General features: G+C 38.1%; 1 protein-coding gene across 1 annotated transcript in view; it reads left to right on the top strand.

Moving 5' to 3' along the window:
• The window catches only part of LOC101605591 (ankyrin repeat domain-containing protein 31-like), a 163,070-nt gene that overhangs the window by 49,167 nt on the left and 99,328 nt on the right, over positions 1–14,575 (top strand). The window contains exons 6-10 of the mRNA XM_045139950.1: positions 1,256–1,845; positions 5,204–5,481; positions 5,972–6,072; positions 6,729–6,753; positions 11,636–11,772. Coding sequence (XP_044995885.1) covers positions 1,256–1,845; positions 5,204–5,481; positions 5,972–6,072; positions 6,729–6,753; positions 11,636–11,772 — 1,131 coding nt within the window. The remainder of the gene's footprint in view (positions 1–1,255; positions 1,846–5,203; positions 5,482–5,971; positions 6,073–6,728; positions 6,754–11,635; positions 11,773–14,575) is intronic.

Here is a 14,575-nt window from a genome sequence, read left to right as displayed (position 1 = left end):
TTAAATTTTGTTTTATATTTTTGACAGTATCAGGAAAAGTCCATTGCATCCTTCTCCCCGAAAACATATTCTTGTATAGCGTTAGGTTCTCTGTAACTATTTTTTTTGTGTGTGTGTGTATGTGTGTTTCTTGAGGTAGCGTCTCACTGTAGCCCAGGCTGACTTGGAATTCACTATGTAGTCTCAGGGTGACCTCGAACTTGCGGTGATCCTCGTACCTCTGCCTCCTGAGTTCTGGGATTAAAGGCATGTGCCACCACTCCCTGCTAATTTTTTTTTCTTTTTAAGCTCTGTATGTTATAAATAAAGGGATACATGGTGAAAGATTGGAAATCTCTGGAGGAAGAATAAAATATGTCTTACTTTCTAAATTCAAATTAGAACAAAGTATTAAAAGACTAAGAAAACAATAATGCATCTTGCCAGAAAGGTGATAGATTTGAGTTTGGGAAACAAATGAAGTCATTGAAACGCATCCTATTCTTTAAAATCAAGTAAATTAATAAGTTTTGTTGTTCTTATTGTTGGAACAAATTTAGTACCCTCAAAGTTCATTATTTTCTTGAATGGCTCGTCAACTGATTTTGAAAGCAGTTTTAAAAATGTGATTCCAGTAGTATTTTGAGGATTGGAAACATTGTAAGACAAGTACAATGTGTTGAGCTAATATTTGTGAGAAATGATTTTCACTTAGAAATTAAAGTTTTATATTTTTGTTATAGCAATCAAAACCTATAACTATTAATTTATCACTAGGGCTCATAAATTTTAGACAGACTTATTGTACTATTTTCTCCTATTTTCCTTTCTGACTTCCTGTCCATTTCATCTTCTTTACTTCATATTTGCATATTCACTTAGAACGTGAAATGGCAGTAATTTTTATAAGACATTTGGAAAGAAAGAATATAACAGTCATTGCTTCTGTCTAATATTGAGATCATCTATAAATAAACCATCCACAGTATCTCTGTCTCCTTCATTATCATAGATAATTAACTTACTTTAGCAGATAATTTACAATGTGTAAATTGTGCAGCCAATATTGCCCTTGGTACAGTGTTAAATGTTTAACTATGTACCCAGGAGTTACTGATTTGACATGGGGAAATAGTATGGAATGTTCTTTCAGTTTATGGATAAAGAGGATAACTGATAAAAATGAATAACAAGCAAACATTATAAACAAAATGAATTATGAGTTATACAGCTAACATTTATCATGTTTAATGTTTCTTTGCATTGACTTTAATAGAATTTGTTTGGAATACACAGGAACTACATGAAGACAGAGTGTCCCCTGCAGTTAGCCTGCACACAGGTACTTCTGTGAAAGAGCCCAATGTGGATTCTGTAAAGGAGAAATCATTAACAGGGCCAGAGAAGATCTTAGCAGTACCAGATGCATTTTCTGAGCCTGAGAAGGAAAATATAATGGCCATGGCTTCTAAAGAAACTGAAGACGAAGAAAGCTCACTTGAAGGTTCAAGTTCTTCCTTAGCAAACTTATTGTCACCAAAACATAGCCAAGAAGAGAGACTGCTTGAAATACTGAATGATTTTGATTTAGGAGCATCTATGGACCAGTTGGATAACTCCCTGTGTTCCCTATTAATACCTCTTAGTGCCTTGCCACCATGCTGTGGAGATTTACCAGGAGGCACAAAGAATGATAAAACATTGTCTCTTGAGTGGTTGCCAGCCGTCAACACATGGTCAGGAGCCCAGGTGGGACACAACTGTGAAGAAAAAGAGAAAAGCCAAGGTCTTAGTGGTGGAAAGGAAAGTTTAGAAGTGCATCTTGGTGTGCCTCAGACCAATGACAATTGCACAGAAATAGCACAGGTGAATTTTCAGTCCTTGTACTACTGTACCATTTGAACAAAGTTCTAGGCTAGCTAGGCTGTGGGACAACCATCTGTCAGTGAACAGTAGGCACACAGTGTGGGTGTCTGATTATATCTTTGTTGTGATACATGCAGATCTACCTAGATGTCAACATCTAGAAGACGCTTTTGAGAAGATGACACGATGATCCTTTAGAAGGTCTTGAGTGGAGATTTAAAGGGATTAGAAAGTGAAAATAGATTTATCCACAGTATACCTAAGAAGGCATAGCTTTACTTTCCTAATGTATGTAATGAAATGTATGAAATGAAAGGAAAGAATTTTCTCACTTCAGAAAAGTAATACATTTATTTTGATGCAGAGTATTACTTTATAGTTCAACAGAGAATAATTTGGACTGCTAAGTGAGGGGACAGTTGTGGTGACACATGCCTGTGATACCAGTATTAAGGAGACTAAGGCAGCCAAATCAGTTGTTAAGGAATTCACGGCTAGCCCAGGTGACATAATGAACTCCTGTCTTAAAATCAGAAAAGCAGACAAACATAAGAGACATTACAGGATTACATAATAATATAGTAACAACAATTCTTCCATACTTCCACTCACTAGAGATAATCATTCTTAAGCGTTTGATGCATTTCAGATTATTTCTTTTGTGTATGTATGTGTGCATACCTAAGTGTATGAATGTTCATTTTTGTGTGAGCACTCATGATGGTAGAGGCCAGAGATCAATGGATGTCTATTTTAGTCACTCTCCACCTTATTTCTTGATGTGGAGTCTCTCTCTGAACCTGGAGCTCACCAGTTTGGTTAGTCTAGCAATCAGCTTGCCCAGGGACCAGCCGGTCTCACCTTCTAATTGCTGGGATGAGCAGCCACACCTGATTATTTACATGGGTGCAAGGAATCCAAACTCAGGTTCTCACACCTGTGCACCATGTGTTTTACCGGCTGATCAATCTCTGTAGCCTAGTCTCCAATTATTTCTGTTGTATTCTATGAAAATTTATCTTATTCACATAGAATTATACTATACAGCATTTTTATAAATTCTTTTTTTATATATTTAATATATATGTTAGTGATCTTTTAATGTCAGGAAATACAGCACTACTTAAATCTTTTAACTTATTAAATTATATTGCTCTATATAAACAGAATATAAATCAGAGTTGGATAATTTATTAATAATAGAAACTAGATATTTTACTTTGCTATTGTCTATTACTAAAATGGTCTATGGGTACTTGAAAGACTGAGATAACATAATAATATAATATGTTGAGGCTGGAGAGATGGCTCAGCATTTGCAAACCTCCATAGCCCATGTTTGACTCCCCAGTACTCACATAAATCTAGATGCCCAAAGTAGTACTCATATCTGGAGTTCATTTACAGTAACAGAAGCTCTAGTATGACCATGATCATTCTATCATTTTCTCTCTCTCTCTCTTTGTGTGTGTGTGTGTGTGTGTGTGTGTGTGTGTGTGTGTGTGTGTCTGTCTGTCTGTCTGTCTGTTTCTCCCTCTGTTCAAAAAAATAAATATAAAGAATAAAATATTCTTATGTTACAGTACACGCACACTTGAAATAATACTGCATACAGATATGCTAAATACATCACAGACAGACATGGTTGAACTAAGAAAAAAAAATCTAGAAAAGCATTAGGCATGGAAATAAGGATGAAGATTAAACATTGTAGTATCTGAAAAAAGGAATGTGGGTAATATATAGGAAATTATGATAGATTAATGATGAAGTAAACACAAGATTAGCAAGTTTTAAAAATAAAATGAAAACTTTTAAAAAAAATTTTTGTTTTGTTTATTTATTTAAGAGCAACAGACAGAGAGAGAAAGAGGCAGATAGAGACAGACAGAGAATGGGCATGCCAGGGCTTCCAGCCACTGCAAACGAACTCCAGATGCGTGCGCCCCCTTGTGCATCTGGCTGACGTGGGTCCTGGGGAATCGAGCCTCGAACTGGGGTCCTTAGGCTTCACAGGCAAGCACTTAACCACTAAGCCATCTCTCCAGCCCTAAAATGAAAACTTTTTTTTTAATATTTTTTTTTGTTCATTTTTTATTTATTTATTTGAGAGGGACAGACACAGAGAGAAAGACAGAGGGAGAGGGAGAGAATGGGCGCGCCAGGGCTTCCAGCCCCTGCAAACGAACTCCAGACGTGTGCGCCCCCTTGTGCATCTGGCTAAACGTGGGATCTGGGGAACCAAGCCTTGAACCGGGGTCCTTAGGCTTCACAGGCAAGCACTTAACCGCTAAGCCATCTCTCCAGCCCTAAAATGAAAACTTTTAACAACAGAGAGATTGGAAAAAATCATGTAAAATTCTCTTAGTTATAAATTGTAGAATATTTTATTTTGAGAAATTTGTAACTTACATATATAAGTGAACTGAAGAAGATTTAAAATCCATATAAAAATATTTTCAAGGAAGTTAAATGTATAATGGATTATTAAAGGAATGTTAGAAGAATTCATAATATATTGTTAAGCTTTTTTGTGGGTTTTTTTTTGTGTATGTGTGGATGCAGGTACGTGTGTGTGTGTGTGTGTGTGTGTGTGTGTATTCTATGTATTATTCATATGCATGTATGCACATGTGCAGCAGCATGTGTGTGGAGGTTAGAGTGGCATTGCTGTCTTCCTCAGTTGCTCTTCACTTTACTTACTGAAGCAGGGTCTAACACTTGAACACATACTAGTGCCTCTGCTAGTCTATTTTGCCAGCTTACTCAGGGGTTCTGGCTCCACCTCCCAAACACTGGGGTTAAAGGTGGGTTGCCATGCCCACCATGCATCTATATTTGTTATGGGAATCCAGATTCCAATATTTACAAGCACTTTATGCCTGAGCCTCCTCCTCAGCTCCTATTAACCTTTCAGAATCAATGTTATTAAGGGTATGTATCACTTTGTCCCATTAAAATGTCAGTTACTGCTGTTGATGAAAACAAGGTAGTAGACCTTGTAGTCCATTGATATGATCCAGGATAGTATTTCTCTTGTCTTATGAGTCTCCTATCAGTCTGTCTACTTGTTTCCTATAGAATTTAAGCACCAAGAGTGACCTGTGTTTTCTCTTGAACTTAAGCATATTATTGATTAAAGTTAGTTTTAGGCTTTACTGAGTTAGGTCTATTAAATGTAGCTTGATTCTTCTTTTTAAATGATTATGAACCTTTCATTACGGTTACATATATATGAATGCTTACACTTTTATATTATAGTCATTTTAGTTTTATCAAAGAAGATAAAATTTAATTTCTTACCATTTTAGTTATTATTATGTTATAATTACTTGTGGATACACTTACATCTTTGTAGGCTATACAAGACCCCAAATCATTTGGAATGCAAATTTTGGCTCATGAAAATTCCATCTCTCACGAACCACTAAATAATGAAGGGAATTCAAGTCTGGTGGAAAAAATCTCTGCCTTAAAAACTCCATGTATTGTACGAAGATCATCTAGACTGGAGAAACTAAAAGCAAGCACAGATGCAAAGCATACAGATGACAGGTGTAAGATGACAGAAATGATTTTGCCAAAAACACTTACCTGTGAGGATCAAATAAATAAATCTTCAACTAAAAATTACGGGTATGATATCAAATTACCTCTGTCTTGGTAGATAGGCTATAGGTCTAATGGATAATTAAATACTTGGTGCATGTTAGAGTCAGTATAAATTAACCCCTAAATAAAATGTGTTTTATGTTGCTGTGAGGCATAGCAAGTCCTTTTTCTTGCAAAGAACTTGTTCTCCTTTTCCATATGAACTGAATAGTGGGAATAATAACATGCCAACATGGGAGTGATGGGTGGGGCAGGAGTCTCTGAATAGTCAGCATTTGAGGTAACTACACACAGAAAAGAGAAGCACCAAAAGAGGGCTAGTTGGCTAGTATGGGCATGTTTCTGATTTGTCCTCCGTTTGATCAGGAGCCATTTACATGTTAAAACTGCCTGTTGAGAACAGCTCAGTAAAATACCTTTGGGTTTTAAAATTTTAGTCAAAATTCTTATAATTTCCCTTCAATACATAGGGGTAAACATTGCACTCATTTAACAACTATATTTTCTTTTTAAGAATACAGGATTCTGTTTTAATGACTGAAGGTCAAGAGAAGACTATGCATTTATCCACATTCAAGACTGAGCAGATAATGAAAAATAAACGACTTATAAATGGTGAGGCATATTTTGAGTATTTAAAGTAACCTACAGAAATGGTATATGGTAGAAAACAATTTACAGATTACCTTTCTCAGCTTTCTCATTTGATTGATGAGGAGACAAGTTCAGAAATGGTAAGACTTTCCAGTATCACATAGTTCATTAGTAGTATAAATAGAATTTGACCTAACTGTAGATGTCACTGTACTATGTTTTTCCATTTCTATTTTGGAGAGTACTTTTAGTATTCTTTTTAAATTGAGGTGCATGGACAATATAACAAAACACTTTGCAAAAGAATACCCAAAATAGTATCAGAGGAAAGAAGAAGGCAAAATCCTTATTAGTATTATTAACTTGTATGTTCCTATCAAACCCCAAAGACTGAACTAACAATGCTGATCTAATAAAAGAATATATAATCATTAGTTAAAAATAATAGTGAAAATGGACAAGTTTAAAATGTGGACTGTAGATTGTATCAGCTTTGAATTTTCTGCATTTGATATACTATGGTAGTATAAGACAGTATTTTTATTCTTAGAAAATATATACTAATAAAATACATGCTAAGTATTAGTGGAAAATACATGCTAAGTACTTGTGATATTTAAAAGTTACTGTCCCTTTGTTGCATGTGTGTGTGTGTATACACACACACACACACAGAGAGAGAGAGAGAGAGAAGACTTCAAAGTTGTAGCAAAACGTTTACAGTGAGAAAATGCCATGTTAACCCTTTTTGTTTTTTTCTATTCTGAGCAGGACCAAATCCAATATTTAACACATTCTAGGTAAACACTGTACCACTGAAGTATATCCTCAACTCCTTGGTTCTGTTTTTATAAATTTTCTAGAAGTCTGAAATTATTTCATAATAAAAGGTATGGAAGTTCAGTGGGGTGTGGTGGCACACACCTTTCCAACACTTGGGAGGCAGAGGTAGAATGATCCTTTAAGTTCGAGGCTAGCGTTGGACAACAGAATGAGTTCCATGTCAACCTGGATGAGAGTGATGCTCTACCTCAAAAAAAAAAAAAGTTAGGGAATGTCTATAAACCAAAAAGATAAAAATTAATATATGTCATATATATCAACTAATTGAATCATGTAAGAGAAACCCCCATGTGGGTCTAGAAAGATGGCTCAGCAGTCAAAGGCACTTACTTTCAAAGCATGATGGCCTGGGTTAGATTCCTCAATATCCATGTAAAGTCAGATGCACAAAGTAGCACATACATCTGAAGTTCATTTACAGTGGCAGGAGCCCATGGTGTGTCCATTCTCTCTCTCTCTCAAAATTTCTCTCTCTCTCTTTCTTTCTTTTTCTCTTCCTCTCCCTCTTCTCCCTTTCCCTCCCTTCCTACCTCTCCCCCCCCCTTTCTGTCTGTATAATCAGAAGTCAGGCCAGGCTTAGTGGCACACACCTTCAATCTCAGCATTTGAGAGTCTGAGGCAGGAGGATTGTTTTAAGTTTCAGGCCAGCCTGGGTTAAGGGTGAAACTGTATCTAGAAAAAAAGTAGTTTATTAAACCTGACAGTCCAAGTTCAGTTCCCAAGTACCCACGTAACCATATGTACAAAGTGGCACATGTGTCTGGTGGTCATTTGCAGTGCCAAGAGGCCATGAAGCACCCATTTTTCTCTCTCTCTATCTGCTGCTTCTTGCAAACAAATTTTAAAAAAATTAAAAATGATAAGTCAGTATATTTTTAAATAGAAGGTATCTAGAACAACAAAACAACTATGAAAAAGTGCTTTTGGGGGTTCTAACATAATCAAATTTCAAGAAGATAGCTACAGCAATAAACATAGCATAACATTGGCATCAAGTTATGGAAATCGATCAGCAAAATGAAATAGAGTACAGAGATCCATCCACACACATGTGGAGAATTGGTTTGGACGGAGGTGTAAGAGTAATGTAGTGGAGATCAAGTGGATATCTATATGCGTCAAAATATTAGCATGTATATTTTAAAGGTAGTATTGCATTTTGTTCTCACAAGTTATGTGAAGGTCAGCTTAAACTTTTAATCTTTTTAGTACTTTGTTAAAACCTGTGTAAGACAGACCTATTGTAGTCTTTAGTACTAGTTGATCCCTGGTGTTAGGACATGATCATTCAGGGACATGGTCATCCAGGGGTCTCTTAGATGCTATGGATATTCTGTAAGGTCTCTACTCAAGCTGGCAAGAATTTGAAGACTCTCGACCTTGGTGAGCATTGATGGTTTTATAGTTCCTAAGTAGTTGTCCTTGCCCAAGATAGTGAAGGCTGTCCTTACACAAGAACAGTTTGGGCTGGAGAGATGGCTTCGCGGTTAAGCGCTTGCCTGTGAAGCCTAAGGACCCCGGTTTGAGGCTCAGTTCCCCAGGTCCCACATTAGCCAGATTCACAAGGGGGCACATGCGTCTGGAGTTCGTTTGCAGAGGCTGGAAGTCCTGGCGCGCCCATTCTCTCTCTCTCCCTCTATCTGTCTTTCTCTCTGTGTCTGTCGCTCTCAAATAAATAAATAAATTAATTAATTAAAAAAAAGAACAGATTATTGTTCAGATAATGTCTCAGAGAGCCCTTCAAATAAATTTTTGGGGCCTTGTTTCCATTCTCTTATCTCTGGTACTCTGCCTTGAAATTCTAGCCACCACAGCTTTGCCAAACTCTAATTTCTGTCTTCAAAGATCAGGAAGATCACCTTACTCAACCCTTAATCCGCACAACAGTGCTCTGTAAAGTGGATCCAGGCAAGAATCCATGGTGACCATGGGGTTCACCACTTTTGTTTCCCTACACTTGTAATCATAGATCTGAACTGTTCCAGGCTACTCTTTGGAGAGATAGAACACCAAGCCTTACAGCAGGAAGTTTTTTTTTTATTTATTTTTTTCTTTATTTTTATTTATTTATTTGAGAGTGACAGACAGAAAAAGAGACAGACAGAGAGAGGGAATGGGTACACCAGGGCCTTCAGCCACTGCAAATGAACTCCAGACATGTACATTCCCTTGTGCATCTGGCTAACGTGGGTCCTGGGGATTCGAGCCTCAAACCAGGGTTCTGGGTGTTCAGAGGCAAGCAATTAACTGGTAAGCCATCTCTCCAGCCCTGGAAATGGCTTTATATTAATATGTGTCAACATGACCTCAGTGTATTCACAGCCAAAGGCTGAGCTCCACGTGCAGCAGGACCTTGCCCTTTTCTTTCTGCCATCTTTCTGTACCCCCTATACATTTTTAGCCCCCTTATCTTCACCATACAGTTACCTGTGTCCTGATTGATTATCCCAAACTCCTTAGTTGCTATGAGCACATTCCTCGATACAGGGAGTATTCCAGGTCCAAAGTTAACTACTGACCACAGGCATGTAGTTGCCTTCTCTTGTTTTGTTAACTCTGATCACAGAACTACCATCTTTTGAATGTTTGTAAATGGGTCTCCTACTGTATTTTATCTGGTTTTCTAGTTGTTTACTCTGGAGGACAAATGCCATAAAATGAGTATCTTCTGCAACTTAGGATTCATTACAAAATTGTTTATGTCTTGCTTGTAATTTGTTATTTTAATAAATTGCCTAGTTATAATTGCATGGACATATTTGGAAGCAAGCACTGTTGTTTCTTTCTTTCTTTTTTTTTGGTTTTTTTTTTTTTTTTTGATTTTTTGAGGTAGGGTCTCACTCTAGTCCAGGCTGACCTGGAATTCATTATGTTGTCTCAGGGTGGCCTTGAACTCACGGCAATCCTCCTACCTCTGCCTCCCAAATGCTGGGATTAAAGGCATGTGCCACCATGCCCAGCTACTGTTGTTTCTTGGCAAACATACTTATTACCTGATAGAAGAATACTTTGTATTTTGAGTTATAGGGAGGAATGTTCAGCCATTAGCAGCAGTTAAATTATTTTTTTTAATTTTTTAATTTTTATTTATTTATTTGAGAAAGACAAACAGAGAGAAAGAGGCAGATAGATATATAGAGAATGGGCATGCCAGGGCCTCCAGCCACTGCACATGAACTTCAGAAACATGTGCCACCCTGTGCATCTGGCTTATGTGGATACTGGAGAATTGAGCCTCGAAGTAGGGTCCTTAGGCTTCACAGGCAAGCGCTTAACTGCTAAGCCATCTCTCTAGCTCCCAGCAGTTAGATTAATTTTACAGTGAAGTGACAGGGAGTAACATGAAAGATAAATTAGTTTAAGAAAGATGCTGTGGGGCTGGAGAGATGGCTTAGCGGTTAAGCGCTTGCCTATGAAGCCTAAGGACGCTGGTTCGAGGTTCAACTCTCCAGGACCCACGTTAGCCAGATACACAAGGGGGCACACGCGTCTGGAGTTTGTCAGCAGTGGCTGGAGGCCCTGGCATGCCTATTCTCTCTCTATATCTATCTGTCTCTTTCTCTCTGTCTGTTGTTCTGAAATAAATAAAAAATAGGGCTGGAGAGATGGCTTAGCGGTTAAGCACTTGCCTATGAAGCCTAAGGACCCCGGTTCGAGGCTCGGTTCCCCAGGTCCCACGTTAGCCAGATGCACAAGGGGGCACACGCGTCTGGAGTTCGTTTGCAGTGGCTGGAAGCCCTGGCGTGCCCATTCTCTCTCTCTCCCTCTATCTGTCTCTCTCTATGTCTGTCGCTCTCAAATAAATAAATAAAAAATGAACCAAAAAAAAAATAAAAAATAAATAAAATAAATAAAAAATAAACAAAAAAATAAAAAAAGAAAGATGCTGTGGTACTTAGTTACTTTTATAAAGTGGGCTATTTTTGTTTTTGTGAGACTCTGTCTTGCTCACTTAGCTTTTGTTTCTTCCTTATATGCCTCAGTGATATTTTCCTCATAGTTTTACAAGACTTTGGGGTGTGGCAACATTGTAATAAAGTTTGATAATGTATCACTTGAGCAGAATTACATATAATCATCTTATAAAGAGAAAATGTTTAACTTGGTCATTCCACAAATGACACTCTTTGTTGCTTTGGTCTTGTGGTGAGGTGGCACATCATAGCAGAAGAACATGGTGGAGCAGAGTTGCTTCCATCATGGATAGGAAGTAAAAGCGAGGAGGGTTAAGGGGCTGGGTTCCCACTGTACTCTTTGAGGGATGAGGACACGATCCCTCTAGACCTCACATCTTAAAAGCTTCACTACCTCCCATTGGCACTACTCTAGGAACCAAGCATTGAACACATAGACTTTTGAGGGATATTCAAGATCCAGACTATAGAAAATGTCATACAATTCTATCTCAAAATATATTTTTCACCAGAATTTATAAGAAAAGGTGTTTCTCTTCTTATATGATCACTTTGCATGAAGTTTTGATCAACAAATGTCACATATGATGTCATGATTTTATAGGTTGCTGCAAATACTTGAAAACATTTATTTCAAAAGCACTTATATCTTTCTCCTTTTATATTTAGATACCATCATAGTGGTGATAGTGAATAAAATACTCTGTTATAATATTATATACCCTATTTTCAGTGTATATTTCTCATGTTCAGTTTCTCCTGGTTTTCATACAAGGCTTTTTGTTCTCTACCCTTCCCCTCGTTTTAGTAAAGAGAAAGGTGAAAAGAATGTGTCCTGCTATCATAAACCAGAGAAACATTTATGGAGAGAACTTACTGTATCTGGCTGCTATGCATGATGATGTTGAGCTTGTTGAGCATTGTATAAAAAATGGTGGAGATGTTAATCAGCCAAGTTATTCTGGTAAGTTAGGGTTACCACCCACAGTTGTGTTTGAGAATGAATTGTAGTTGTATTTGAATTACCTCCATGAAAGTATAGCAAAATGAGCCTCAGGTAAGTCTGAATCAGAAAGCCATTTGTTAATTTTCTTGCATAAGTAGTTCTTCACCATTATCTCCGAGAAAAGAAAAGAAAATGGGTGGTGGAAGAACAGCATTAAATTTCTCCTTAAAAGATTATGCTAGGTGGGGTATGTGTAATGGTGGTGTTGGCTTTTCAGGATCATTATTAATATGAGACATATTCTTGAATGAATGTGAATTGAAATCAAACCTGGTAGAAACTGATGGTTCACTGAACAAAAGGAGGAATGTCATGAAAATGTAAAATGTGCAGGGGTAATGACTAGGGATATGGAGAGATTAGAGTATGAGGTAGAGCATGGTAAAGGTTCTGAAAGAACATGGTCTTCTGGTTTTTTTTGGGGGGGAGTCTAGCTTTAAGGGGCAAAAGTCCCTTGGAGAGATTGTTTTTCTAGGAAAGAGAGACTCCTTAAAGATACTTGCTGTGCTGAATAGTATGGGTCAAGCCCGGAGGGTGCTTTGGAGTGTCTGTAATTTTGGTGTTGCTTTCAGATTTTCTAGTTTGTGGAATAGTGTAAAGTCTGTGGCACACAGAGATGCCATAACACAGTCCATAGACAACGAGGAGCTGCTCTGTGCTCATGCTAGCAAGACCTGGGGTTTTGCTGTAGAAAGGGTTACACCAAGGCCCTGTAATCCCTGCTTGATTTGAAATTTGTAGTTCATTCTGTTAGTAGTCTCTGTTTCTGGCATTCCAGTCACTCTACATGCAGCCACCCTTTATGGATGTCCCAGTCATCTCCCTTTTTTTTGTTATTTATTTATTTATTTTTGGTCTTTCGAGGTAGGTTCTCACTTTAGCCCAGGCTGACCTGGAATTCACTATGTAATCTCAGGATGGCCTTAAAGTCACAGAGTTTGGATGCTGGGATTAAAGGTGTGCACCACCACACCTGGCCAGTCATCTCTTTTTTAATAGTTTCTTTTTATGTATTTTTTGAGAGAAAGAGAGAGACACAGATAGATAGATGGAGAGAATAGGCACACCAAGGCCTCTGGCCAGTGCAGATGAGCTCCAGATGCACAGTATCCCAGTCATCTCTTAATGTTCTTTTCCCTCGCCCTCATTGTTCCAGTGTTAATGTCATTAGAGGCTGGTAATTCACTGCTTGTCTTAAGCCAACTTCCTTGCTGCCACAGACACTCCAGTGACCTTCCTTGGATTACTAACCCTCGTTTCTCAGGCTTCTTGAACTCTCTTATTCTCTACTTTTCCTTCTTGCTTTGCATCTTACCTCTATTTTTATTTAGGGATATTATATCCTTGAAAATTAAAAAGAGCAGTGTTACTGTAAGGTTGTCTGCAAACCATTTTCACCAGAAATTATAGTGTTTGTTTAAAATACAGGTATCTCATTGCTTCTCCCAAATCTATAGATTAGCATGTTGAAACTATATTTTTTCACAGGTGTGCCCATGTGATTTTTTTTTGTTGTTTTTTTTGAGGTAGGGTCTCAGTCTAGCCCAGGTTGACCTGGAATTCACTATGGAGTCTCAGGGTGGCCTCGAACTCACAGCAATCCTCCTACCTCTGCCTCCCAAGTGCTGGGATTAAAGGCATGTGCCACCACACCCAGCTACCATGTGATTTTGTTAAGTTCATATGTGGTATTTATAACCTAATTACTATAGGATTCTTAAATATTGTCCTTTTTTAAAAAAATTAAGGAAACATAAAATGCCCATCAGACAACTGGTAAGAGAAATAGTACTCTATTTAGTGCTTCATAAGGTTACTTCCCTTCTTATCATCAATGTTCTTTTATCTTTTCCATTTATAATTTACTTATTTATTTATTAACATATTATATTCTTTTATTCTATTTCTCCTGTTCCTGTTTCTCTGGTGCCCTCCTCTGTGGGGTAATGGAATTTACTGTGGGGTTGTGAACACCTCAGCTAGTCCCAAAGGGATAGTGGGAGGTACTGTTCCTCAGGGTATTGGCACTCTGTCTGTGGCTCATAGTCTTTCTGCCCCATCTTAAGCAATGGTCCTTGAGCCATAGTGGGTTTGTCAGCAGTCTGATTTAGTGTTGAGTTCATTGTAGCCTCTGTGTTTCTGTTTTGATAGATTGCGTTTGATCAACCATGTCTGCTACCATCAACCTGGCGTTGGTTGTCAGGTTAGCAGTAAGAGCAGTGTTCATGGTGCTGCTTCTACTACAACTTCTCCTGGGCCATGACAGATGTGGAAGAGGTGGCAAGTCTTGTGGTTTGGCTGTCAGTTATCTTTTATTTCTGTGGCAAGGACATTTACTTCCACTCATGTAGTATATTTCAAGGAGTTAGTAAATTAACTTGATTCACCATGTTGTAGATCTCTTAAACTTAGTCCTCCTGTAATGCTTCAGTTTTGTGTCCTTTAAGAAATAGTTTCCAGGGCTGGAGAGATGGCTTAGCGGTTAATCGCTTGCCTGAGAAGCCTAAGGACCCCGGTTCGAGGCTCGGTTCCCCAGGTCCCACGTTAGCCAGATGCACAAGGGGGCGCACGCGTCTGGAGTTCGTTTGCAGAGGCTGGAAGCCCTGGCGCGCCCATTCTCTCTCTGCCTCTATCTGTCTTTCTCTCTGTGTCTGTCGCTCTCTAATAAATAAATAAAAATTAAAAAAAAAAAAAAGAAATAGTTTCCAGCCAGACATGGTGGCATGCGCCTTTAATCCCAGCACTTGGGAGGCAGAGGTAG

The sequence above is a fragment of the Jaculus jaculus genome, chromosome X, assembly GCF_020740685.1.
Source record: "Jaculus jaculus isolate mJacJac1 chromosome X, mJacJac1.mat.Y.cur, whole genome shotgun sequence".
NCBI classification, from domain to species: Eukaryota; Metazoa; Chordata; class Mammalia; order Rodentia; family Dipodidae; genus Jaculus; species Jaculus jaculus.
Note: the sequence above shows the minus strand (reverse complement) of the source record. Positions and strands in the feature narration are given on the sequence as shown.